We start from the raw sequence: 25,997 nt of genomic DNA on the forward strand, positions 1-25,997 counted from the left end.
TTGACCGATTACCAAACTTCATGCTCTAGTACTGCTGGATTACAACTTCTTCCTAAATACTGCTCGATCCCGTTAACTAGGTCAAAACACCCTCTGTAGCTGAACAGCGGAACTTCTCCTGTGATGGGAAGCTGACAAAGGCCAAGTCCATGTCTTGCATTTCTGAAGTCTGGTAGTTCCTTAGTTGCACCGTCTCCTTTCTCGGATTCTAGGCCACCGCAGAGATGCAGTTCAGTCCTGCGTTTTTGGGGTTCCTGCAACGCCACCATTGTTTCTGATTCAGAAATGACCTTCACAGTGACCAGCGTCTTCTGCTTCAAAGAGGGGAGAGGACAGTCTATTTATAATTGAAATGTTTAAGAAGCAGTTGTTCTTGATTAGAACAGTCAGATGAGAGCTTTAATTTTTCAAGATTGTACCTCATAATGTAATTAGTAAGCAGAGGCTTCACGTTATCCTATCCCAAGTCACTTACTCCTACAGGTGTTCATGTACTTACATAGTAAACTTCTAAACTAAATATGGATCCATCATCTTAGCCATCTCAACTTCATTTTACCAAGTCGTTAACCTCCCTTATTTTCAACAGTTACACTACATCCCTTATCGATTTCAGTTCATCCAAGCCACTTGATTCTCTTCTGCATCCAGCTCCACCACCAATCCAGAAGTGCTCTCTGTGTGTGTTTGTGTTTAGAAAACTAACACTCTAGGCTTGCAGAAAAACATCTTTCTACATTGATGTAGTTCCTATAAAATATATATGGTATAAACCTAATACATGCCCATTCCTTAAGCAAAAAATTCTTAAGCATTAGCCCTCCCTGAAGTCTCCTGGCTTTGTCTTGTATTTTCTTTTATACGTAGACGAGCGCACATTTCTTCTGTGAAAACGGAGCAACAAGATTTCTGAAAAACAAAAGGGGAGGAAACAAGGGGTGAGTTGTTCTGTGTCATGGAATCCACCTTGTAAGTGTGCACACGCCATCCGTTGGAATGGATGGAGAACAGTGAGGTGCACATTCGGATACTAGTGCAGTTTCATTTACATGTGTTTTCCTGCTTGTCAAATGACTTAAGAACAGCCATACTTGAAAATAAACTTGTTATTGATGATCTCCTGGCCTCTGTCCACACTCAGCATATTGGAATGTGGTTTGGCTGTCTAGGAATTGCAGTTTCTACTTAGTACTGGGGGGTGGGGGTGGTGTGTTTTGTTATTGTTACCCCTCTTCAGGCTACAAAACTATCACGCAGTCCATGCTATGAAATTTCAGCATTTTAAGGAGTAAATGTGTAGCATGCCTTCCTCCCTTGCCACACCACATTGCTGTCCTTGGAAAAAGCAAGATCAGGGTGAAAATCCAGCCGTGTGCGGTGGAGCACTGGTGCCTGGCTTATCCACGCTGAACGGAAGGGATACAAGGAAGTAGGACAGGAGATAATAACCGTCACCTACCTTTGCATGTCCGGCAGCGTGTCGGCTCTTATTGGAGAGCTCCACCACCGCTGCGATCACCCCCAGCACCAGGCCGATGGCGAGCGTCAGGAAGAGCCCACCCAGAGCCTGGGGCTGCAGCGGGCTCCATCTCTCTCTGCTTTTGTGAAGGCAGCTGCTCTCCCACCACTTGTTACGCAAGTAGTCGAGGTCGCCCAATTCACGCAGTTTGAGGACAGCAACGGAGAGCTTCTTAGTCCACTGGGATGCTGGCGGCAGTAGAATGGGAGAGAGAGAAGAGTATGGGAGATACCACAGCCACTAGTCACATTTTTAAGCAACCCGCTGCTACAGCACCAAGCGGGATTAGTTGGGGGCTGCTCCCCGGCTTTCGGCAGGTCATTCTGCAAACAGAAAGCACCACGCTGCGCCACAGGCTTTCCTTCGGTAGCACCTGCTCCTGCCCTGCCCATTGAGATACAATAGTACCTGCAGAGTAACGACTGAGTGAATAATACTGAGCGAAGGTACTTTGAGAAATAGAAGCAGACATGCTCCACGAGAGAGCAAACTGTCTACCCCAGCAGCTACATTAGGAGCTCTGTGTCACTGGGACCAAGGCAAAACCAAAAAAAAACCCCACAGGAACCAGCGACACCCCTGAGATTTGGGATTTTTTGCATATTAGAGTTCAGAGTCGGCGAGCGTTAGTGATAAGTCATGGACAGAATGCAGTCGCTGCAGAGCAGGGTTACTGAGTGGTTCACAGCAGGTAATGGCACTAATGCAGAAAACATGCAAGTGTCAGGACCTGGCCGTGCCAGGCTCCCTGTCAATCTGCTGCTTCAGAGCCATGAAATCAGAGTGGGGAAGCGGGACGGGAGCGGTGGGCGCACAGTGACTAACCCTGGGTAGTGGCAATGCCAAATCCTCTGGCTCCGATAACTTCAGGGGCCCTGATCAAGTTGCAGTGCCTGGCTGCTGCCAGGTCTTGCGAGATGGATTCACCGATGAAGGCGTAGTTCGAGTCCATCACACGTTGAATTGCTTCCTGGTAGGTTTTGACCAAAACGTGTTCTCGTCTTTTGTCCATATATTCATAGATCATCTGATGGATGGGATTCTTGGAGTTCTGCAGCCCAAAAATCCAAGTGTTAAACAAGCATAAAACAATCATAAAAAAAAATTATCTGCATATATGTGCAAGGCTTGCAAAACAGTTTGGAGGATAAGACACTTAAACCATTGCCCTTTGAGTTCTGCAAACTAACATAGAGCTAGCTCAGGATCCCTCTAGTGCGGGGGGGTGTTGCAGGGGTACGTGTCACAGGTGACCCCCAGCTGGGGGAGCGCTGCTGTGCCAGGGGCAGGGGGCTCTGCAGGGGGGCTGGGCAGGCCAGGCCGAGGGGCTGAGGCCACTGGTGTGAGGGTCACCCCGGCTCAGTGCTGGGCCCTGCCCGCGGGTCACAGCAGCCCCAGGAGCTGCGGGCTGGGGGCAGGGCCCTGGGGGGGTCGGCTGGCAGCCAGCTGAACATGAGCCCCCCGTGTGCCTGGGGTGGCCAGGGAGGCCATCCTGGCTTGTGTCCAACCTGGTGTGGCCAGCAGCACCAGGGCAGTGATTGTCCCCTGTGCTGGGCACTGGTGCAGCCGCCCCTGGAGCCCTGGGCTCAGGGCTGGGCCCCTTGGGGCAGGGGGGACGCAGAGGGGCTGGAGCGTGTCCAGAGCCGGGCAGGGGGCTGGGGCAGGGGCTGGGGCACAGGGATGATGAGGGGCAGCTGGGGGGGTCAGCCTGGAGAGGAGGGGGCTCAGGGGGGACCTGATAGCTCCCTACAGCTGCCTGACAGGGGCTGTAGTGAGGTGGGGTGGGTCTCCCAGATAAAAAAACGACAGGACAAGAGGGAACAGGCTCAAGTTGCACCAGGGGGGCTCAGATGGGATATGAGGGAAAATGTCTTCACCAAAAGGGTGGTGAAGCCCTGGCACAGGCTGCCCAGGGAGGTGGTGGAGTCACCATCCCTGGAAGCATTTAAGAAATGCAGAGATGTGGCACTTGGGGACATGGTTTGGTGGTGGATTTGGCAGTCCTGGGTTAATGGTTGGATTTGATCTTAAAGGTCTTTTCCAACCTAAACAATTCTATGGTTCTGTGCTTACATATTTCCCACCCACCCCGCAAAAAAAACCCAAAACCTTTGCAGACATTCAGTTAACGCATCCAGAAATGACCTCCACCAGCCCTCACTTCCAAAGTACACAAGGAAAACCCCCGAAGACTAGCCCGGCTTTCTTAAAAGAGAACAAACTATAAAAACGGAGTCCTCTGCATGCTTTTCCCTCTGAGAAAAGGCGGAAGAAGAGATGAACAAACCAACAGATGCCAATCCACATTATTTGAAGTAATACAGGAGAAGTGATGGAGGCTACAGTGGTAGGTGCTACAGGACACAAGCTGGGTAGTTGGACAACTTGGGCCCGGCTTAGCAGTTGCACAGCAGGTGTGTATGTGCACAGTGAGACTCTCTGCACCTTGAAGAAGTAGAAAGTAGAGGAGCCGTCCAGTGTCCCAAACTCAAGCTTTCTTTGCTTCACAAGATCTTCAAAAGTCTGGATTGGGAGCTGCTCGCTGCCAGAGCTCAGCAGAGCGGTGAAGTTGGCGATGTAGGCGGCCAGCAAGGCGATGGTGAACAGCCACCAGACAGCAGCGATGACCCGCACAGAGAGCGCTTTGGGCCGAGGGGTGACACCTGCGTGACCAGAGGAGCCGGTAAAGTGTATGGGAGGTGATGTATGGTGAGAGAGAGAGCCAAAGGACCTCAGACCCCCAAGACTGAGTTAAAGACTTCCCTCCAAATAAAGGCCAAACTGCAAAACTTGCCCTGCAGCTGTGTAATGCATGAGCCTGAAAAGACCTACTGTGGTTGGTCTCAACCGCATCAATGCTGCCTGCAACGCAGTCGGAGCAATGCCAGCGGCCAAAAGCAACAGCAAAACCTCCACTCTACAAAGCACCAGTGCGACAGTTGGCGTGGCATTCCCTAGAGCAACTGCTACAGCAGAAACACATTCCTCAGTCGGAGCCAGCCATCTGTACAGTTCCAAGGAGTCTGTAATCAAAACGCCCCAAACTAGGAGTTCTAGTGCTGCCAGGCGTCCCTACTGGAACGCCTTTCCCCAGCCGGACACCACACCAGTGTCACAGACAGGCGAGGGCTGGATATACAACCAGCTCAGAACACCCTGTCCTGCGCCCAGAGCTTCTGTGCTGCAGCCCTCCCAGCTCACCTTGCAGGGCGAGCGCTCCTGCTCCAAACCAGAGGCTATTTAAGAAGGTAAAGTGGTTCTCTTCATTCTTTGGCTCGTTCCATTCACAGGGGCTCAGTCTGTGGGGAAAATGACAGGATAAAACCAGATGTTCAGGGAGAAAAAAAATGTAAATAACTCTGCAGTGTGACTGTAGCAGTGCAGATAGCCAGGAATGCCCTTTCCTTCCAGGGTAGCTCCTCCTTCACTGAAGTTTAACCAGTGAGAGGAATGGCTCAAGTGGTTTGCAGCAGTGATGGCTCAGGGGGTCCTGCCACAGGTTTGCCAGTCACTTTCTTCCCCAGCTATGGCACTGCCCGGTCTCCCTGGCACACCTGAGTGGCAATACTGGCTCTGTCCTGTAACAGCAGACTGGAGGCTGCTCGATGGAGCAAATCCTTACCTACAAAGATTGTGCATAAAACTAGAAAAGCAGCAATAGAGCTTCTGTTCTAGACTGCAGCTGCAGAGGGCACTAGTACAGCCTAATCAGGAAAGGGGGAGAAAGCTGAATCTGCTGGGAAGGGGGCGGAGCGGTGGCAGAGAGAATCTCTTCCACAAGTCAGTGCAGGATACAGTGCATAAAAATACACATACAAAACCGCCAAACCAACACCAAAACACGATAGACCTGCATGTAGGAACATGGTCATAGTTCAAAACAACGTCTGACAAAAGTGAGAAAGCAGAGCTGAAGCGCAAAGACACACACAGCCTTTTTAGCAGCCCTAGGTAATCCACATCAAGACCTACAGTGCTCTTCGCAGGGAGATCCTACCACTTAATACGCAGCCTGATGTGATGTAAGCTTTATTAGCCCTGGTTCTGGACCTCTACAGAAGGTTCCTCAAAGCAAAATGTACCCTGGTACTTTCTTTAAACTGAGATCTTTCCATAGCTGAGAAAGCATTTGACTTGAACAAAATCTGTGAAAGAAATTAATTTATACCTGGCAACAAGAAAGAGGCAGAAGCACGTCAGGACATAAGCGAATAAAAGGCCAGTCCAGGTCTCCTTACTGAAAGGAGCCAGGAAGTGGAAGAAGGACATCTCCTGAGAGGCCGTGTCTTTTCGAAGCAAGATTCCGATCCCAGTCTGCAGGAATGGTGTGGTGAAGGAGACCACCTCTTCCCTTGCTGACGTGACTGTCAACGGAGCCACTGCAATGTCTGCTTCCTGGAAGATGGAGATAAAAAATGATCAACCAGCCAACCCACCTGAAGATTTCTGCCACTCAAGCAGAATGCTTGCTGGGCTGAGTGGGCAGATATCTACACGGCAAATCACTTCTGTGTCAACAGACAGCTATCGTCCTAGGCTGCGAGCTCCAGGAAATAGGACAGTATTCCAGTTTGCATTGGTCATAGTGGGGTGCTGGTTGGTATCTGGTGGTTCTGCTTTCCTACTACAGCATCAGGCACGCAAGCTGAGGCTGTGCACCATGAACCACATCGGGTTTGTTTACCAAAACCAGAAGGCACGTTCCTTTCTGTTTCTGGCTGCGGATTCTACGTGACTGACAGCTGGACACAGTACTGACTTCAGAGGAGCAAAGAAGGTTTAATTCAAATGTTACCAACAGATGACAGAACGCTAGCCACAGGGCATGGCACATGATGGGGTAAGATGTGCATTCAAGCATCTCCTTGAAGAGTCTAAGGGATTACCATTCTGAAAGAGACAAGTTTCACCTAGTGGTTAAGTTCAAAGTAAGTTTTCCTCAAAGCCATTATCTTTGTGCTGTTAGTGAGCTAAGATGTCTGTACAGTCTCTCAGATTAAAGAAGCACTGGGTAACCTCTGAGACAAGACAAGCACTGTGCCAGGAGCGCCTTCGAACAACGATTTCCTGCTACGGCCATTGTCTCCTTGCTCCTTAGTTTCCATATTTGTAGCCCAAACCCAACTACAAGTCTTACTATTCATTAGATCTGCACCACAGGCAGGATGACTCCAAGTTGCTCAGTCCCTGAGCAAATTCTAATGAGGTCCAGGAGCTGCTAGCACTGTTCTTTCCTTCTAGAGCTGCAGTTTGTCGAAAATACAAATTGAAAATTACCTGTCTTAGAATTTCGCCAATCATTCCTGTCCAGTTCCCACTGGAAGAGATGGCACCATACTGCCCGTCGCCCACCACCTTCACCTTGTAGCTGAAGTGAAGCATTGCAGCAAGTGCTTTCAGCAAATCAATGCAGTATCCCTCCAGTTCTGCACTTCTCACCATGACGTAAGGATCTTCCTGCATATTGAGGGAAAAATACCCAGTTACACGCTCCCACAGTCTGCAATGCAACTGACTGTGAATTAAACCACTTTTTTGGCAATCCCCCCCCCCAAACCATGCCACCACCCCACCCCCACCCCCACCCCCCAAGACCTCTATCCACATTATCAAGGACAACATTTCCAAACTCGAAAGATATTCACTGGAGTCATGTGCCACCACTGGTCACAGACTACAGCTCCAGCAGGGCAGACACATTCAGCAAGCCACACGGACCACAGAAGTGACAATCTCTAAAAGCCCAAATACATTTCACTTGGCCCATCAAAGCATCAGACGAGGGGCACATGCTGGTGCAGGACCTGACACCAGAATCAGAAAATTTACTGCTGCAGCTTCTTATGAATAGTGCTGCTTGTCTGCTGCATGTGGTAATGCATCTTCTCTTTTTTTTTTAATGCCCTGTTTCTAATCCTCACACGTGTGATCTTCACATATTTCCACTGCAGGACAGAAACAACGTATAGGTAACATTGCAACTCTTAGATGTAGCTAAGTGTATGCCCTGTGCATTTTGTGGGTTGATTTTGATGGCCCTCCAATCCACCCACTGCAAACTACAGAGAGCTTCCACCTCTGCACCACCAAGCCAGCACTCCAAAACCCAGTCTGTGATGAACAGGGGTATCAGTGTCAAAGACAGCCCGAAAAACCACCTGCAAATATATGGGTGGGGAAAAAACAGAAAAAGGCAAAGTGTAATTCTAGCCATCTCCCAGCCACCACCAGCTCTGTGTCACTGCCTTACCAGGATTGTTGTGACAGTCAAAACTGGAAGACCCTCTCCAGGCCCCCTTGAGTCAGTGCCCTGCAAATCAAAAAATGAAGAAGGAAATAATTGGATTTTAAAGTCCCAGACATGGCCCCACTTCGCTAAGGTTTATACTATACCTCAGGAGGTGTGTGTGCATGTGTTAAACCAGCTATAGATCTGCCCCTGTAAGCTGCAGCAATTTCACCACCGTTGTTCCCTAACAGTAATTAATAAACCACAAGCATTTAACTTCATTGCATGTTGTCAGCACACTTTGTCAGAATAAAAATCCTTTTGAATATTGTCACAGTTCTTCAGCTACACAGGGCATACGGTCTTCCAAAGAGATCCGTTCCTGTTGCAGACAAAACAGTTATCGGCCAGTTATGGTCTCATCAGAGAGCAATTCCAGGAGACTCAGCACAGTAAGAAAGCTGAGAGGAGGAGGAAAGAAAACCTGGATTCACTTCTGCATGGAATGCTGAATTCAAGAGTACCTCTTCCCAGCTCACAGAGTCACACAGCCCCAGACGGTTTCTGATCAGTACTGCTGTGGAACAATTCAAGCTTTCGCCATTTGTAAAGCAGTCTTAATTCCATAAGATTTGTCGGTCTTCAATTTATCCCTTTATTCTAAGCTCACACAGTGATGTTTCTAGACAGAAGGAGAGAGCATATCTGTGCGTGTACACACACATGTGCAGTACGAGATCTGCAAAAGAAGCTCCAGCTCTTCCAGTTGTTGTTTCAATTGTCTCTTTGCAATGGAGGGATTCGAGGGATGAGCTTTGTCTTTGAAGCTGTGATCAGAAGTGACCTAATGCAGGGTGTTCTGGAAGCAATGCTATTGCCAGATAAGCTACAATTTGCTTTTAGGCAAAAGCAAAAAAGTCACATAGAAATGTGACTCTCAGGTCTGTTTAAAACATTTATGCCTACTGAACAAGAGAGCAAATAAAACAAATGACCAAAAAATCCTGGCCTATCCCTCTTCACTCAGCTTCACCCACTAGTTACGGAAGGTTTCAATGTGGTTCTTAAAAAAAAATATCTCAAGAGCATACTACCACTTGTGTAAATACACCAGAAGAGTATTTTACTGGGCAAGATTTGCGGGGTGTCGGTAGCAGCACGGGGGGAGGGGTGGCACAGGGGTGACTTCTGCAGGGGGTCAGGAATGGCCCAGTGCTGGACACAGCCATTTCAAGGTGTCTTAGATGTGAACAAAACAGAGCCACAGTGCACCAAAACTGAACGAATCAGACAAGTTTATGGTGCTGTGCAAAAAGGCCTTTAAAAAAGGGTGGTAAGTGCTGTTGTCCAGCAATGCTGGAGCAGGAGGGGACGCTAAAGACAATGCCAGGTCAGGAGAGTTGCCCAAGCAGGGGCAAAGGAGAAATAAGAAAGCTTATTTTGGGGGGGGAGCAGGAGGGACAGCAGGGTGGGAGAAAGGCCAGTGAAGAAGAGCTGCCCGAAGAGCAGAAGTGCAAGAGCTGCCCGAGGAGGGACAGAGGGGAGCTGCAGGAGGAGGCACAGCTCTAGCGGGGCTGCAGCCAGGGGAGGAACCTGCCCAGGAGCAAGCAGGAACCACAAAACACTGACCCCAATCTCCTGTGCCACCTTGTTGCCTCCCCAGAGGGACTGAGCGTAAAATGTGTGCAACAAGGGGACTGGAAGCCAGGGAGACAGGGCAAGAGAGGGGCTGAGATGTGTTCCTCTGGGTGTTTTTGTTTGCTTGTGCTTATTTCTCAATATGGAATCAACAACTAGAGGTCTATGCTAACTGAACCTGATTGAAATTCCATGACTTTCCCCAAAACTCTCTTTTTGACAGGCATCCAGCATCCTTCAAGCTTGAGAAATGAGCTGAGAGTCAAGTGATGCAAGTTCTGTCTCTGCCTATGCCATTTGGACAAATAATTGAATTTCCCAATGCTACCATAACCAACTCCCCCATCATTTTTGATTGGAAAGTCCTCAGGACAAATGCTGTCCTGCATTACATGAATATATACATGTTCTAGCTGGTTAGATTTCCAGTGGCCTTTGCCATCTTCCTTCTAAAGCCCGAGGAACTGCATCCCACACAGACCCTTTTTACGTAAAGGGCAAATGTTTGGAAGTAAACCACACACCTTAAAAACTAATAAAGGCATCTCTGCACGTTTATATGTGCCTGAATTTCCTTTGATGTTTAGAAATCTATAAAGATCATAAATGATGCAATAAAATTGAGGTTTAAATTCTACGGAGCAGGAAGACAGGGCTATAGGCAGATTCTTCCCTGGGGTATGACTGAGTTTTGAATCCTGGACAAAAGATTGAGTTAAAAAAAGAAGAGAAAAAAAAAGCATAGGCACACAGACAGACTTAGATATGGCCATCACTAGCCACGCAAAGTATATTTACAATAAAAACTCTTCCCAGATTAAAAGCATCGTACACTATAACCACATCTATCTCTGAATTTAAAATGCAAACTCTTTAGCACATATGCCTTCACTGGTAGCTGTGCACCGATGAACGCAAACATACCTTACTCACAGCATCATCACGCCTTGCAGTTCCTGAAAAAAATACAACAACAAAATCAAACTTCTTGCAGGGCTTATATTTACAGCTCCTTAAAAGGGACGTTTCCTACCCTCATTTCATATTGCACTTAAAGAAACAGAGTGACTACCCTTGACTCAGGCTCACAGTGCAGTTGGCCTGCAGCGATTTTGCCAAGTGTGTTTCCTCGTGCACAGCACAGCGTTAGTGTGAAACAAACAGAAGCAAAAATAGACACAGCCAGATTCAGGCTGGAGAAGCTTCTAATTGTAACTTAATGATTATGGCTGTCACTCACACCCTGAGGAACGGATTCTGCAGAATTAATTGCCTTATTTCCTTATTGCTCTCCCTGACAAGGTGAAAAGGCTGCTCTCCTGCTACTTCACGCAGCTAATATTTCCCGCTAACTCCTGCAAAACCTTGTTGATACCCCTAAGGAGAAGCCCTGTAAACAACCAAAAGTTCATCACCATGAGGTTCCAGGACAGAAGGCTTTCTTATTCTTCCCTTCCCCTCCTACTAATGTTAGGTCCCTACGGTCAAAGCAGCCCAGGGGGCTGCAGCCACTGGGTTTAGACATCTTGCTCCACCATGTCCTCCTCCACTTCCCCTTCACGTTATAAGCACCCTGACTTTTCATCCCTGTGAAAATTAAAACCTCCAAAGGGGCCATGACTAAAATCAGGAACCAACAGTGACAACGCTGAGGAAAGAGGGACTTGGAAGCCTGTCTTGTGCTGCCTGTTCCAGCAAGGAAAGGGAGGAAGGGAAGTACATACACCTGACAAAGAGTGCCAGTGCAATGAGAGCCGGTGCAACCCTGCAGACAGCATCGAGCGGATGTCAAATGTCAAATTGCCACATCTGCTACTGAGCTTTCCTGTATTACTTCTCCTTCCATTCCTCAGTTTCCCATTTGTAAAACCAAGGCAGTGATACTCCTCCCTCTTTGGTAAAATCACCAAGATCCACCCATAAAATTACCACCGCTGAGTTTTGCCATGCTTCTGGGTTCTACTCCCTGCTCTGCTGGGTGACTTTTAACAAGTCCTAATCATTTGATTAAATCATTTGATCCACAGCTTCCCTCTTTGTAATACTCGGGAGAATACGTCAAGCCCACCCCAGCTGCAAGAAAGCTAAACTACAATGATCGAGATGCCGAATTAAAACCACAATTTTGTCAATATATGACTCGTTAACTGCCCAGGATGTTTTTTCTGGAATATGCACAGCAGTGCTCCTTGGAAAAGCCAAAAATCCCTCAAGAGAAAATAAAAAAATTAGGGTGTTTTCACTCTTTCAGGCAAAAGCTGTGAGTTTTTCATTAAATATAACAACATATTCATTCATTATGTATTATTCATTCTTTGGTTTTGCATTTTCTGGCCTCGTGCTGAACTCCACATTATCGTAAAACAAAACCTGTTTTTTCCCTCTCCACTACAGTTCTCCATGGGAGCTGGAAATCCTCACAAAGGAGGTCTCTTGTCTCCCTTTAGAAACTCATTAAAGCCAGTAAAAGCTTTTGGAGGCTCCTTTTTGAAGACCTGCTAGGGTTTCTTGGAAGAAAACAGTCTGTACTGAGGGCTTCAGCTCCCCCACAGCGGCACTGGATGCAGCTGTTCAAAGCCCCATTCTAAGGGGTCCTGAAAGGACCATAAGTAATCAAGTTGCAGCACTAACTCAAAGTTCATTGCCGTGACACTTCGCAGAAGCCAAGTCCTCATTGTAAGGATCTTTTGTGAGAGTCTACAAAAACAGAAGACAAAGAAAGCAGCTCATCCCTCTGCTCTTGTTCCCGCCAGGCTGGTGGCTGCAGGGAATGATGGGGATTGCAAAAATCACCCTTCTCCTTGCCCCCTCTACTGAGCACACCCACCCTTCTGATGGGAGATGGCTCCTGCTTAACTTCTTGTGAAAAACCTTGTAGCACTGTTAAGAACTGGCCACCTCACCCCGGTTTTCTACCCTATCCTCCCTCTCTAAGCTAGCACCCTTGCTGTTGCATCCTTTACCAGCATTTCTCCTTTTGCAGCAGTGACCAGGAGACAGAGCTGACCTAAAAGAAGCGTGCTGGATGAGCTGGATAAGACTTTTGGAGTATGCTGGGACACCCAGGATGAGAAAATTCTCAGTGGGAGAGAATTTGACTATCGTCACAGAAGCAAAGGGCTGAATTATCTGTAATAGCTATGCAACTACCGACTCGGGGTGGCTAGGAGGTGGGTGTGCGAGGTGGACAGAGGAGACAGCAGAGCGAGTGAAGTTGCTCTCCCAACCCTCAAAATGGAGAACCAGTTTTGATGTCCCAGCAATTTTGTGAGGCCAAGCTGCTCCTTAGCCTGTGTCTGGACTGCGGCAGAGAACACCAAAAAGCCACAATAAGAGCGTAACAAGAGCACTTGCTGTTCAGTTGCAAAAGCAAGGTCCCTGGCTCCTCACACAGAGCAAGGTGTGATCTTATGGCTGGTGGCAGCACACAAGTCCCCGGCAGGGTCCCCTCACTATCCCTTAGGAACTTCAGGAGGAATGCAGTGTTACCCTTTTCCTACAGAAAGTCTGGGCACTCACAGAGCTGACAAGTTCTGTGCACTAAATCCCCTCTTCTTCCCCAAACAAGCCACGAGCAGAGGGGTAAACAAGTAACGTGGAACACACTACTCACAGCACAAGTTAATCAGCGCATCTTGCCACAATTCAGGGGACCAGAGATTAAAAAGAGTGCACAAGCACACTTTTAACCACAATCATGGTGTTCAAGGACACCTAACCACCCTTTCTCCAGCTTTTTCACCCTCCCTGATCTCTGTCATATGATTTACAGCTACAGCAGCAAAGACACTCAGTAACAGCAGACATAACGCGATCAGGTCGCAATCACGAGCTGTGACAAGGCAGACCCTGGCGATACCATGATAACCAACTGGAAAGCAAATTCTCAGATTATGACAAAAACCCCTAAACAAGAGCTGTTCAAGACTGAAAGAGCTAACACTGTGCAAAGAAGAACAAAACCAGATTTGGATGCAGCCAACATTTTTGGATCATCTCTCTCACCTGCCTGGCTTGATTCTCCCAGGAGCAGCAGTGCTGGAGTCACACAGAGCACGAAGTGAAGAGCTTTGTCCATTGGAGCAGAAATATCTACTGTCTAAAGGAAACTTCCTGCTAGAGATGAAAGGGAAGTGGTTAAAGCTGGTTTGACAGTTCCTCGTTGCTGGCTTAAAATCAGCGTGTCCTGGATTTACTGCACCTCATCCTGGAGAGCCCCCGATTCAAACAAACCTCTCCAGGTGTGAAAAGACAGTCGCTTCTGAGAGCAGCCAGAACAAACACTAAAAAAAAAAGTTTCTGGTGAACACTCCCCTGCAGCAAAAAGGCTGTGACCAACCTGTGAAGTGGGTTTACCCACCGGCTGTTGCACTGCACCTCTCCCAGCTGGCTCTGCACAAGGGGGAGGCGTGCGGACCAGGGGCGCACGCCCAGGGGTCGCAGGGCAAGGCCAGGGAGCCGCTGGAGCCTGCTGCTCCTGAGCACTGGGCCCTTACGCTCTGAGAAATGGGAAAGTGCTATTAAAAGACATCTTAGATTCGTTTTATAAAGTAATAATTAAAATCAGTTGCACTAATAGAGCAGCCTCCTCTAGGAGGTTCTCATTTGCAGGGGGCTTAAAAGCAAAACCTTAATTTCACTTTCCATTTGGGTTGCAGAAAACAAAGGTGTTTCTTTCACTGGGCACCAAAATGACCTGAAACAAAGCTGTTTCACCTGCATCAGGAGACACCAGACATTGTTTCTGAAGCCTCTTTTGGCTCAGCCTCCTGCTCTTAACTGACCAAGGAAGGAAAACGGGCTAGGGGTGAAAACCAGCATATTTTATTAACGATTTTCATTTCAAACTCTGCAACCTAATTTCTGCATGGCTTGAAATAATCGTACATTTGTCAGTAAAACAGCACCAGACCTATGAAAAACAATCAATGCCAGGTTATGTTCAGTCTCCAGCTGCTGCAATATTTTTGGTAGTATTTGTTGTCATAGCATCAAACAAGGCTCAGGGCACCGCTACCCCAGAAAGTATAAAAATTATTAAAAATGCCCAAGAAAACTTACAATTTAGGAGGCTATGTAGGCAAAAAAATCCTATGTATGGTAGTACTCGCTTCTGACTGATGCTCAGAAAACACTGGCTTCAGTTAATCTTACCTCATCAACTTTTATGAATTCTTTCCCAAAACTGCACTCCTGTGAAAACTCTTGACATTACAGCTCAGCAGCTTCCCTCACTCACTTTTTCTACATTTTTCACATAATAAGAGAGGTGAATAAAATTTACAGAGAAGATTCTTTCTGTGTGAAATTTAAATGGTGTCTTTTTTTTTTTTTTTTTTGGTTTGTTTTGTAAAAAAGACTTCAAAACAGGACTATTTTGAACCTTGTGAAAGGATCAAAGGAGAGGACTGACATTTGAGTTATGGATCAGCCTACATTTTCTAAAAAGTAATTGCAGAATACAAAGTGGTAGTAGCTACTGGGAGCTGTTGCCAGAGCAGCACATGAACAGCTGAACCAGCCGCCAGGGCACACGAAGGGAAAGCAGCAGTAGTCTTCAGGTTGAGCCAGTGAGGCACTGCATTTATCCTGGTAGATTTAACCTGTCAATCAATGCTGCTTTTTCCTTACAATTTGGTACATGCTACAAAATGATCTTTATTTCAAGTGTCCTCCTTCAAAATAAACTAACCAGAGCTGGTAATATATTGTGTACATCTTGGAAAGAAAGAGCTGTTAACACACTGGCTGCTGACTGTCTAAAAGAACAAATAGTGTAAATATCTGAAAAAAAAAAAAAGAAATTTTGCAAAGGCTAATACACTTCCCTAGCTCTAATTCAGCACTCAAGTCATTTAAAGACAAAGAGAATCAGTCAGAGAGAGAATAAAGGGAGGGCAGAGGGGTTTAGTGCCTTCCAGTGTGCAGAGAGCTCCTTAGGTACTGCTCAAACTAACCATTGCAATACCCATCCATCATCTACCTGAGGAACTACTACAGTTTTCTCCTGCTGGCTTTACAGCAAAGCAAACCAAGGATTTAAAAAAGTTACTTTGCTAGAATTAGCTCTCGCTCCTTAGCAGGTTTTCAGTCTTTTCAAAACGCAAACTAAAAAGACATCATCACTCCTCAACCAGTCTTCTGCATGCAGAGCTGAAGGCAGGCATCGGCATTAAACCAGCAGCTGAAAAGATGAACAACCAGCAGCTAGGAAGGAGACAGCCTGTTGCACACAGGCTTTGATCCTTGTCATCTAGAACAAGAAGAGCAGTGACTGAAAGGCAGTATCTCACCTACAGCAATTCCTTTTGCCTCTCCTAGTCCGTTTGGCTGGCTGGGTACTAGCAGGAGCAACGCAAGGAACAGGCACAATGACACTGCTGGAGCACTGAAGGCTCGCAGGCTTCAATGCTGTTATAAAGGGGAGGGAGGGGCCAGGCTGAGGGGCTTCTGCAGAACGTGCCAGCTCCTACCACAGGCTCTGGGGGCACTTGGGTTTGGGGAAAGGGAGGAGCAGACGACACCCAGCAAAAAGACAGTGTTTGGAAGCAGTTAGTCCAGCAGCTGAACACTACATTGAGGCTCAGAAAATTACCAGCCTGCTGTGCGGTCTATACGAGTCCTCGCCATCCAGAACAGCGTCCGATCAAGATGTGCCCATCGCTCCTGTCTGGTGACAGGCGAAGCTGCTCAAGACTTTCTCCGCTCTGTGACTGTCTTGGGAGATCAGTCTTGGGGGACTCATGTACAACAGCAAAAAACCCCAACCCCCAAACTGTTACATCCATCTAGTATTGCCTTGCAATGCCTAGACAGCTGAAGGAAGGTCTGAGCTTCAAGGTAAACTATTAAATTCCCCTCTGGATTATACAGTTCTGTTTAATACATAGGCACAACAGTGAAATTCCTGTCCTCTTCACCCTTCCATTTACTAGTTTCACTTCAAAAGTGAGCTCAAGTACAACGCTGCCAAGTGGCTGATTCTGTTGGGCCAGGTCATTTATAAATACACACATCAGGGCACTGTAATAACAAAGAAGCGCCTTCACAGGCATTCAGCAGAGTAAACCAGTACAACTCATCTTGCAGGGGAGTTGGAACACATCCACGCTTAAGTAAGAAATGAAAATTTATGCCCTGCTTGACTTTAAAGCACTGTTCAAGATGGAAAACTCTCCAGCAGCTTGCAGGACTTGGCCTTCTTCCCTAAGCTGCTTCTATACATGCCACTGTGTAAATTAATTATTAAATGTCAACACAACTTGCCTTCTGCAGAGTCAACAACTGCTTACGTTTCAATAAAAAATGCTTAGAATACTGCATTTGGTGATGCTTGCCCTAACAGAGTTCAAGGGCTTGACTCAGCTCACTGCAATTAAGGGGAGCCCTTACATCCCTTCCAGTGCACTTCAGATCCCAGATGGTGTAAATCATTCCTGCAATATAAATCACGGCAAGGTGCTAAGATACGTTATAAATGATAATTACATCCCCACTATAGGACAAAACAGAAAAAGAATCCAGAAAGATCTACGCACCTTGGATTTCTCTCAGAGGCTTTGGCCTCTTTACAGGTTCATTTCCAGGTGCTGTCTTTGGCAGTTTGAATGTGATTTGTTGCTCACATTCTCACCTGATAGCCCTAGAGATTCTGGCAACAGGCTGCAGGTTGGGGGAAGTTAGCAAAAATCAGATAAGCTGAGGTTTCCAGCTGCTTTTCATGAATATTTTCTAGGCTTTAAAAAGATGCACATCATGGTGTGTGATTTTTCGCAGCTGACAGCTAATAAGGGCTGATAAGGTCAACTACAACCAGCTGAAAGCATCTCAGCACAGAGGAGTTTTCAAAGATACAATCAAATGTTCATCAGCAGTGCTGTTAAACACTGAATTGGAGGAATACAGACCATAAATCCCCAAGTCCAGCCATGTATAATACACTGCTTGTAATTTGGAAACTGGACTGCTGATCTTGCAATTTAATGAACTGAAAACCACATATGACCAGTTCGACGCCTCACAGGAAAAGCTCTGGACAAGAGAAGATACTTGTTGTCTCTACAAGCCAGCAGGAGTAGCTACAAAATGGGCTTTGTCCCGTTGTCCATGTGATTGATGGGTGAGGTATAGCAAGGATGTGCTCTCACAGAGCAGCAGAACCCCCTCCCCACGCTACCTTTCCCTCTCCATCCCTGTTCAGCAGCTCCACTGTCAGGTATCAGACAGCAGCTTTCCTGTCAGTCACTGACGTTCTAGAATGATTCCAGCTGCCTTTCTGCATTCCTTCAACCTGCAGCCAGGCGCTCGTCCCGTTGCACGCCACCCTGAACAGGGCGCACAAACGATCGTTGTGCTGCATTCGCAAGTGTCTCTGGCCTGGGTTTGGATGGCTCCTATGGATTCCCAAGTCTGTGGTACTACAGGCATGCAATTCCAGTAAAAACTTGCAGCTGCTATATGGCAAGCAGTGAAGTCATTACAACTGCAGAGTCATTAACGACGTTAGCAGAAGGCGTGCACTGACCACTGTGGTTTCATGCTCAACCTGCCTCTACGCTGCATCTGCCCACAATTTCACATGGCGGAGGAAGAATCTGCTCTTTCATCTTGATTATCATACGAATGGTAGAGCAGATCCTCTAGATACTAAGAGCAGTGAGGCATTCGTAAAATAATAATCAGCGCTGCTTGGAACCTCAGCTCCTGGCTCCCTCCACTATTACCAGATCTTCATTGCTCTCCTTACCATTTCTGACAGCACCCTGCCAGCTGAGAAGATCTGAATAAGCAATTTTCCTCTTCCCCGATGAAGGCTGGATGAATGAAGAGTAAAACTGCTCAGTAAGCTTCTGCCACTCAGCAGTGTAGGTACCATGAAATAAATACCTTTCAGAGGAATAAACGAACACATCATTAATGGTCTTACGTAGTGTAATAAAACAAGCTGCAAAGGTAGTTATTTGGAAGCAGAAGGGCAAAATTCATACGTACTCTCGTAAGTTAAATCCAGGCACTGTGTTTTTAAAAATATGAACAAAGATGAATGTTTTGAAGCCCTACATGATACAGCCTTCTGTGAGGTGCATTAATTTAAGAAGTATTGCTTAATCAATTAAAGAGAAAAGTAATTTGATTGTGAAACTTGGTCTTTGAAAAGACACAAACAGGCCTTTTAAACATTAACTTTCTAAAACTGAAGTTGCATGTACTTTCTTGCTTTAAAGATAAAAAAGCAGCAACTCCCTGCAGCTTTTCAGCCCCAAACTAAAGTATTACAGAGTGACTTTTCGTCTAGAGAATGTTAATGAAATTTGCTTTGTGTTAAAACACAATATGAGACTAATCTTGGTAGATCACATATTCTGCTGCTGATTTACCTTTTTTTCCTTCAGAGACTGCAATGACATTGTAGGGTCACTTCAGTGCATGTTCCAAACCTTTGTTGCACAAACCTCAAGGGCCTCTCATCCAAATTATGAAGACAAGCAATGAAGATCTGAGCCAGGATGGAAAACCAAGAGTATTTTTAGACAAAACATATTGAAGACCACTAGAAAAAGATTGATTCAGAGAATTTAACCCCCCCCAGCCCCTATCTCCATGTCACGATGATATAATTAGCTACAGTTAGCCTTACATTTTGGTATCTCAGAGTTTAAATGATACAAACGTTAGAAACCAAGAACACCTTTCTTGCCCTGCAATCCATGAGTTGATGACCGTTACCCAAGACAGTATAAACTGAGTTCACGCACTTTCACTGTGCACTTTACTGGGACAGGAAGAGAAGAGATTTTTGAATGGACAGGTAAAAAGCAAATTTTTGCTGTAGTATTTTGAGCCAGACCTTCAAGCACCTCAGTGACAAAACAGGACTATCTTACTTAGAGAGCTGTAACAGAATAGGTTAGGTCCTTGCATTACATCTGGCTACTAATTACATGAGTTCCCCTAGAGTCTTCATCTACACAGCCATCACTGGCTGCCAAACAAAGACATCGCTTTGAAACAAATGCCAGTCTCTACCAATACTTGGCATGTGTTTTCGTGGACCTGAGATAAATTGAGCTGGATCTGAAACAGCTACCACTCTGAAAAAAGAGTAAAATTAAATGTTATCCACTAAGGAATTTTTAAAACAAGGCAGACAGCATTATCCATTTTGTATCCCACAAACTTCTAGACAGCATGTGTTACAGCTGAAGAGTCAACAGCTGGAAGGTTAAATATGTTTATTTTAGTAGTGTAAGGTGGTTTTACAAACAAATATTTAGATTTTGCAATATACACAAAAGAGTCGTTACAAACAAAAGCAAAATATCTTCTCAATAATAGGGACTCTATGCAGCCTGAAATAAAATTAAACCTCTGCTTCTCTTTAAAATGCATCTCAGTAAACATTCTTCTCCATCACTGATAAAATGTACATCTATAATAAATGACATAACTGGGGGGGGGGGGGGGGGCACAACGTCATTAAAAATAAAAAGTTTAAAAAAAGGGGAGGAAAAATTATTATTCTGCTTAGGTTGGTATTTAATTCTAAATATGTCTATCTAAAAAATTAAATATCTCTTTTGTTTTAAAACATATAATTGAAAATTTTGCATGGCAGTGCAATACAGAAATAGTAAAATTCATCCAAAAAGTGCTATGTACAGCAGCATTGTTAAAATACCAAGAAGAAGGGATGATGCTGTTTTCAAGAAAAGACTAGCATGCTTTTTAGCCATTTCTGAATTAAAATCAGAAGATATTTCCTGTCTATTTTTAGTAATTCCCTTCTCTCTCCTGTCTCATTCCCACAGATGATGTTTTGAGACAAGGAACAGTCACAGTTCAGTGTAAGTGTGTGCATGTGTACATATATGTGCAGACATATATTTGCGTACACACAGACATGTATATATATATATTTATATTTATAAACAAGCTTGGTTTAAAAAAGCATTGCTTTGGAACATAGTGAGAGCTCTTCTTCAAAGAGTGAGACAACATGGATCTTCACTGGAATAATCAGGTCCACGATGGAAGATGGACTTTATCTACTACATTATTAATTCATGAAACAATTACACTACAATTTTGAATATTTCCCACCCTCAGAGGCTTCAGACTCTTCCAACAAATAAAACGAAACAGAGATCATGACTTTAACTCCACCCTCTTTTCATGGATCCACAACCTGTAAGAGCAAAATGTACCTTAGCTGTCATTAACATCACACAGATGTTTACCTATTATAAAAAGGAATTACTGAAAGTAGTGAAGAACATGAGATTTGCAGAAAGCAAACTGCAAACGCAAGAAGTGGTCACACACAAAGAGGCCAAATTTGAGGCTGGGAAAAGTGTCATTTAAAAAAAAAAAAAAAAAAAAAAAAAAGAGGTCAGATCCAGGACTGTAAAAATACAAGTCTGCAATTTCACTTGATTGTTCTATTTCCATAACTGCTGACAAATTTAGCACAGCTTTTCTGCTGGAGTCATGACATTAAGTACCCTTACAATCAAGGGAAGGCCAGGAAGCACTGAGCCACATGAGGACATGTGCCTCTCAGGTCACTACGTTTTGTTTTGACAGGAATGTAAACATTGCCTTATTCAGCGCTCCCCAGAATTACAGTTTCAGCATAAAGAAGACTTCTGTGTCAGTGTTATAATCAGTTTGGTTCTTAGGCTGGGATGTAAACACGGCAGGAGAAGCCATATCCATACAAACTGCTTTTGCAACGCTGCAGGCTCCCTCTGGATTTCCCCTCTCCTCAATGGGACTCCCATTGAGCTGGCCCAGGCTCTGCAGCCGCTGCCTCTCCTGAGCTTGCTTCGCCCTGTTGGCAATGTACCGCACCCTGCTCTGGCTGCGGGATGAAGACCTGCGAAGGAGTCCCAGGCTCTCCCCTTCCTCTTCAGATTCAGTTGGATCAAGACTGATGGGAGAAGTGATATCATTTTCCTGCTGAAAGGCTGTCAGCTTCTTCAGCTGCTCGGTCAGTTCATCCTGGGATTTGACTGAGGATCTCAGGCCTGGAGAGCGGCGCTGCTCCCGCATCGATCGAGTGACAAAACTCCTGCTGATGCTACGGTATTTGCTTTCAAAAGTGCACACAATATCATCAGAGGTAAGGTCTCCAAGACTCTTGGATTTTGCCTGGTTATTCCCAACCATATCATGTGCTTTGGATTTGTTAGAAGACTGTCTGAGACTTTCTATATACAGCCTGCTCCAGGTATGCCTTCTAGGAATGGATGAGAATGCATCTTGAGGGCTCCTGGCAAGAGGACGGGGGCACAACTCATCTGCTGGCAGCTGGCCAGACCTCAGGTTAGGATTGGATTTGCTCTTGCTCACCATTGGCATCTCATTACTGGACGTTGTAGCAGACCGTGGACGCATACCCTTTCTTATGGCAAGGGGCTCAAAATTTTCATGACGGATGCCAAGATCTGGGAGGCTTTTGCGAGCTAGGTTGGGTAGAGAGAGGTCTATCACAGTGTCGTTGGAGGACATGCTGGAAGAGGAAGACATGCTGTCACGATGATTGCTGCAATCTAGCTTGCTCCAGATCCGGTCATTAACAGTGGCATCAAAGTATATTTCTGCTGCTGGAGACAGGCTACTTGGAATTTTTATTAAGGCTGAGGAGTCTGACACCTTCAGTCCTTCACTCTTGGACCTTCTTACCAACATGTAAGAGCTGGTCTGGGAAACAGAAACAGGTACAGCCTGTGCAGCCTGGGCTTTCTGGAAAGTATCTGGAGGCGAAGTTGTCTGTGTGCTGTTAATCCCACTGTTTTGCTGCAGCAGAACACCTGCTGTGCCAGGTTTTGGCCCTTTGGATTCAATGGTGCTTTTCGTGTCTGGTAATACCTGACCTGGTCGGTCACTTCGCTTCTGGCAGTTTTCAACAGGTTGGCCAGCAGTCTTATCTGCTGCCACTTCCAGCCAGGCTCTTTGCGGATGCCCTGCCAATCCATACTCATCTCCAGCTTTCCCGCGTGCCTGTGTCCAACCATTTTCTTCTTCAAGACATCCTGCCATGCTCGTCCTCTCATCTTCTTGGACTACTAAGCTGGTGTCATCTGCTCTCGCGACTGCCTGCACTTGGTCTTCTGCAGCCAGATTTGTTCTTTGTTCTCTACTGAGTAGAGATTCTTGAGGTTGGTTGGATGTGCTGCTTGCTTCTGATCGAGATTCGGTGGAATGATCAGACACAGACCCTTCTTCAGAATCACTGTAAGGAGTAACGGGTAGAGGGAAGAAAAGGCTGGCATGATGGTTTTCATTGGCAATAACAGGCTCTTCAGTGATAGTTTCTAGGCTGCATAAAGAAGTGACTGACCTCTGTATTGAGAAATGGCAGACATCTACTTGGGAGACATGAAAAGACAGGAAAAACAAACAAGAAAAACAGAGATACAGGGTTAATTAGGTATTACAAATGGCAGTTTAGCTGAAGATTTATTCTTTATGTGTTATATTGTTTTTAAGGTAGTAGTTGCATATATTAATCACAATTTTTAAAATAACTTCAGATTTCAAATGTCTGGCTAAAGGCAGTAAAACTTTCTGCTTGTTCTGTTTTAGCTGCCCAAAAGCCCCGTCACTTTCAAAAAATCTCAGTTAATGCATAATAGCACTTTTTTGATTATCTTATTCAAACAACTATACCCATGAATTTCTTTGTGTCCCCTCTCATAAACTAACTTTTGTTCCTCCACCATCCAGCACCACTTGAACTGCTCTTTTCCTTCCTTCCAGCATTCAAACACGTCAGTAATGATCATAATCGGATCATGTACAACAATCAGAACCACCACTGCCCAACCAACAGGTATGATCCCAATGATCAATTACTCAGAACAGAAGCAGCATAGGACTTTTGGAGCAGATTACAAATCAAATTATCTGTATGCATACAACGGAATGTAGTCAATGTGCCTTTTAAAATCAGAACAAAAACTTTAAACAGACTCTGTTTTCCTAAAAAACTTTGTTATTTCTTTTCCAAAACACTATACAGACACATGGTTCACAAACATCAGGCTGACAGTACAATCCTGAAGAATCACTGCGGCCAACTACCTGCAGAAAATGCTCCGTCCATCTGCAATGTTTATAACCTGTACCCTAAGAGCAATGCATTCATGCCACAAACACATCTCCAAAACACAAGGCAAACATGCATTTGAGAACGAGCAAAGCACCTCTGAGCCAGACAACAACCTTAAGAATACAGGAGCAGGGAATTATAAGGCAGGAAACAACAAAAACCAGGGCTACAGGCAACAAGGTGCTTGAATCAGTGACACTCAGTAGACAGTTACCTTTGACTTGCTTGTCCTTTCAGTTCTTAACTAGAGAGAGAGAGTGTGCATGTAGAATAGGACAGAACAGAGGAAAAATCTAGTTAATGTAGGGAAGGCAGGTGCAGATAACAGGACAAATTAGTGCTGAGGGAGGGAAGGGAAACAGACAGAAATATTCACACATTTTTGTAGGATCCTAAGAATTTCTGACCAACCAGAGCACTCAATGGAATCCATAAAAGGACAGATAATATGTCCATTATTTTTTCATAGAAGAATGGAAAGCAATTTTTGCTACTGTTCAAGAAATGCACTCCATCGGTCCAGGGAATGGAAGCTAGCCTCCTCTCCTCCAAAGGCCTCTCCTAATGCTATGGGAAAAATCATCTGCATGACCAAAAAACGCCAAGGCAATACCGGGCCTCTCCTGCCAGCACCGGTACTGCCAACCCCACGTAGTGACACAGAGCTTAGCAACGGGGACAGCTGTTCAATGGCCTGTAGTACATTAGCTGGGAGTGATAAAAGGGAAGAAGGCACCTGTGCCCGTAAGCAAAATGCACCGTTTGCCACACAGCAGGCTCTTCGGTATCCGGAGGAGTATCGGAAGGAGTCCAGAGCTGATCAGACTAACGAGCTCTCCTTCCCCCCATCAGGCCAGGCCACCAGCATAGATTAAGGCACGCTTTCAAGGCAAAATACTGGAAACTGTAATGCTGTTGCCATAAAGGGGACAACTACAGACTATAGTTTCCTGTCTCATCCTTGTGGCACTTCCCATTAACAGAATGTTAATTATGAAATGCAGCCATATTAGGCTAACGTTATTGGTTTCCTTGGTTTCTTGGCCCAAGGCTCTAAAATAGCAGGCGGATGGGGGGAAAGCATGCTGTTTGTGCAAACATAGCGTTTGTCACTGGATCATCAGCATCCAGTCCAAGTGACTGTTTCACCATTTTAAAGGTTTGCTGATTCCATGCTTGAGAAGTCAGATGGATTTAATCAAATTTCAAGCATACCACAATATTTATTTAGCGACATGGGGGGCTGGTGGGGAAGCTGGCACTGATAATGGGAAATGGTTTCATATGTCACTCTACTCAGAGCTTATGAAAAGCCTAATGCCAATAATTTAGGCATAGAAAGAATTCTGCTGCTCTGGATTAATTTCAAGTCATGGGAACCGGCAAACTTCTCCCCTCCCCCTGCCATTGTCCTGGTATTTTCCTAAAAGCTCAAAGCAGATATTGGAAAAAATATGTTAAAAAAAAAAAAAGAAAAAAAAAAGAAGAGAAATAAAGAAAAAATACATGTAGGCACCCAACCAGATTAAACTGATCAAATAAACAGAATATTTTAAATTTATGTATGAGGCTTTCAAAGAAGTCCACTATAGGGGGGCAGTTCAGAATCTATTACTAAAAAAATTATATCTGAATATATTTATTATATATCATATATATTATATATCCCAGATATAGGGATTATATCTGAAGAAGGACCAAAGTCACTTAACTGTTCCTGAAAATGAATGTAACCAGCAATGTCCAAATTCCTTGGACAATTAAAAGGGGAAGTGGGGGGATTTGAGGAGAAGCTCTTGTAGTCATAGACAAAAGCTGTATTTCCTTAATTCCTCTTCACAATTGAATGAAACAGAGAAAATCTCGTCAAAATCTCTTTCCTCCCATCCCTGCCAAATCAGGAGGGGAAAAAAAAGGCACTTTCCTTATTAATATGTATACCTTGATTGCCTCTATATTTCTATTTTCCATCTTTACAAACAAAAGTTCATGAGTAAAGATATGGTCACATGATCCCCGTGACCACACGCATATTTCTGGCCTGAAACGACTATAAAATGCTGCAGCTTAAGCAGCCTTCCTTTAAAAGGACCATTTTACTTTGCAGTTGGGAAATGCTAACAGTCCACCTAGCTTTGATGTCAGCTAACATCAGATCACATACCTTGCTTCTCTACATTATGCAACTGCACCCTCGGGTCACAGTCAAATCACTTACATAACATTAAGTACACCTATAAATGTTTGCATGCCGAGGATTTATACATTTAGGACCAGAATGGTCTGCTCTGTTCATAAAATGTGATCTCCTGAATAACCCAGACCAGAGAATTCCAGTAATCCCTGAACTAACGGCAGTGATTTTGCAAGTTCTTTGAGGAAGGAACTGGCTTTATTGTTAGCGGAGTGCACATTAGACATCATTTCTGTTGTAGTTATCCCTCAGTGAAACACAAATACCAATAATGGAAATATTGTTTGTTAATATGGGTTTCCCA

The 25,997-nt window shown here is 45.2% G+C and overlaps 2 protein-coding genes across 25 annotated transcripts in view; both read right to left on the reverse strand.

Moving 5' to 3' along the window:
• Positions 1–615: 615 nt before the first annotated feature.
• Positions 616–19,468, reverse strand: LOC119145201 (probable glutamate receptor). 2 transcript variants are annotated; one of them, XM_037381458.1, is made up of 11 exons: positions 15,680–19,468; positions 13,392–13,499; positions 10,311–10,342; positions 7,770–7,829; positions 6,797–6,976; positions 5,688–5,914; positions 4,721–4,818; positions 3,965–4,182; positions 2,345–2,570; positions 1,460–1,707; positions 616–909 (listed from the first exon to the last, which is right to left on the reverse strand). In XM_037381458.1, the coding sequence occupies exons 2-11, from the start codon at positions 13,462–13,464 to the stop codon at positions 808–810; spliced, it is 1,464 nt and encodes a 487-aa protein (XP_037237355.1). In that variant the 5' UTR covers positions 13,465–13,499; positions 15,680–19,468; the 3' UTR covers positions 616–807. The 2 variants fall into 2 exon arrangements, with proteins under 2 accessions (XP_037237355.1, XP_037237354.1); XM_037381457.1 differs by having other exon boundaries at positions 13,392–19,468.
• A 133-nt stretch (positions 19,469–19,601) lies between these two features.
• Positions 19,602–25,997, reverse strand: part of PLCH2 (phospholipase C eta 2) — a 121,732-nt gene continuing 115,336 nt past the window's right edge. For 12 of the 23 annotated variants that reach the window (XM_037381431.1, XM_037381432.1, XM_037381429.1 and 9 more), the window contains one exon: positions 19,602–22,756. In XM_037381431.1, the coding sequence (XP_037237328.1) occupies positions 21,006–22,756 (1,751 nt within the window). In that variant the 3' untranslated portion in view covers positions 19,602–21,005. Of the gene's footprint in view, positions 22,757–23,713; positions 23,744–25,997 lie in introns of all 23 variants that reach the window. The other 11 variants (XM_037381443.1, XM_037381447.1, XM_037381442.1 and 8 more) reach the window with 8 other exon arrangements.

The sequence above is a fragment of the Falco rusticolus genome, chromosome 3, assembly GCF_015220075.1.
Source record: "Falco rusticolus isolate bFalRus1 chromosome 3, bFalRus1.pri, whole genome shotgun sequence".
NCBI classification, from domain to species: Eukaryota; Metazoa; Chordata; class Aves; order Falconiformes; family Falconidae; genus Falco; species Falco rusticolus.

Coding starts and splice junctions, on each gene's coding strand:
- LOC119145201 (XM_037381458.1), bottom strand. CDS start 13,464: ATGGACAAAGCTCTTCACTTCGTGCTCTGTGTGACTCCAGCACTGCTG. Junction 7,830..10,310: donor GTGATGATGCTGTGAGTAAG/GTATGTTTGCGT, acceptor TTTGATTTGCAG/GGCACTGACTCAAGGGGGCC. Junction 2,571..3,964: donor CTACTTTCTACTTCTTCAAG/GTGCAGAGAGTC, acceptor TTTGGGCTGCAG/AACTCCAAGAATCCCATCCA.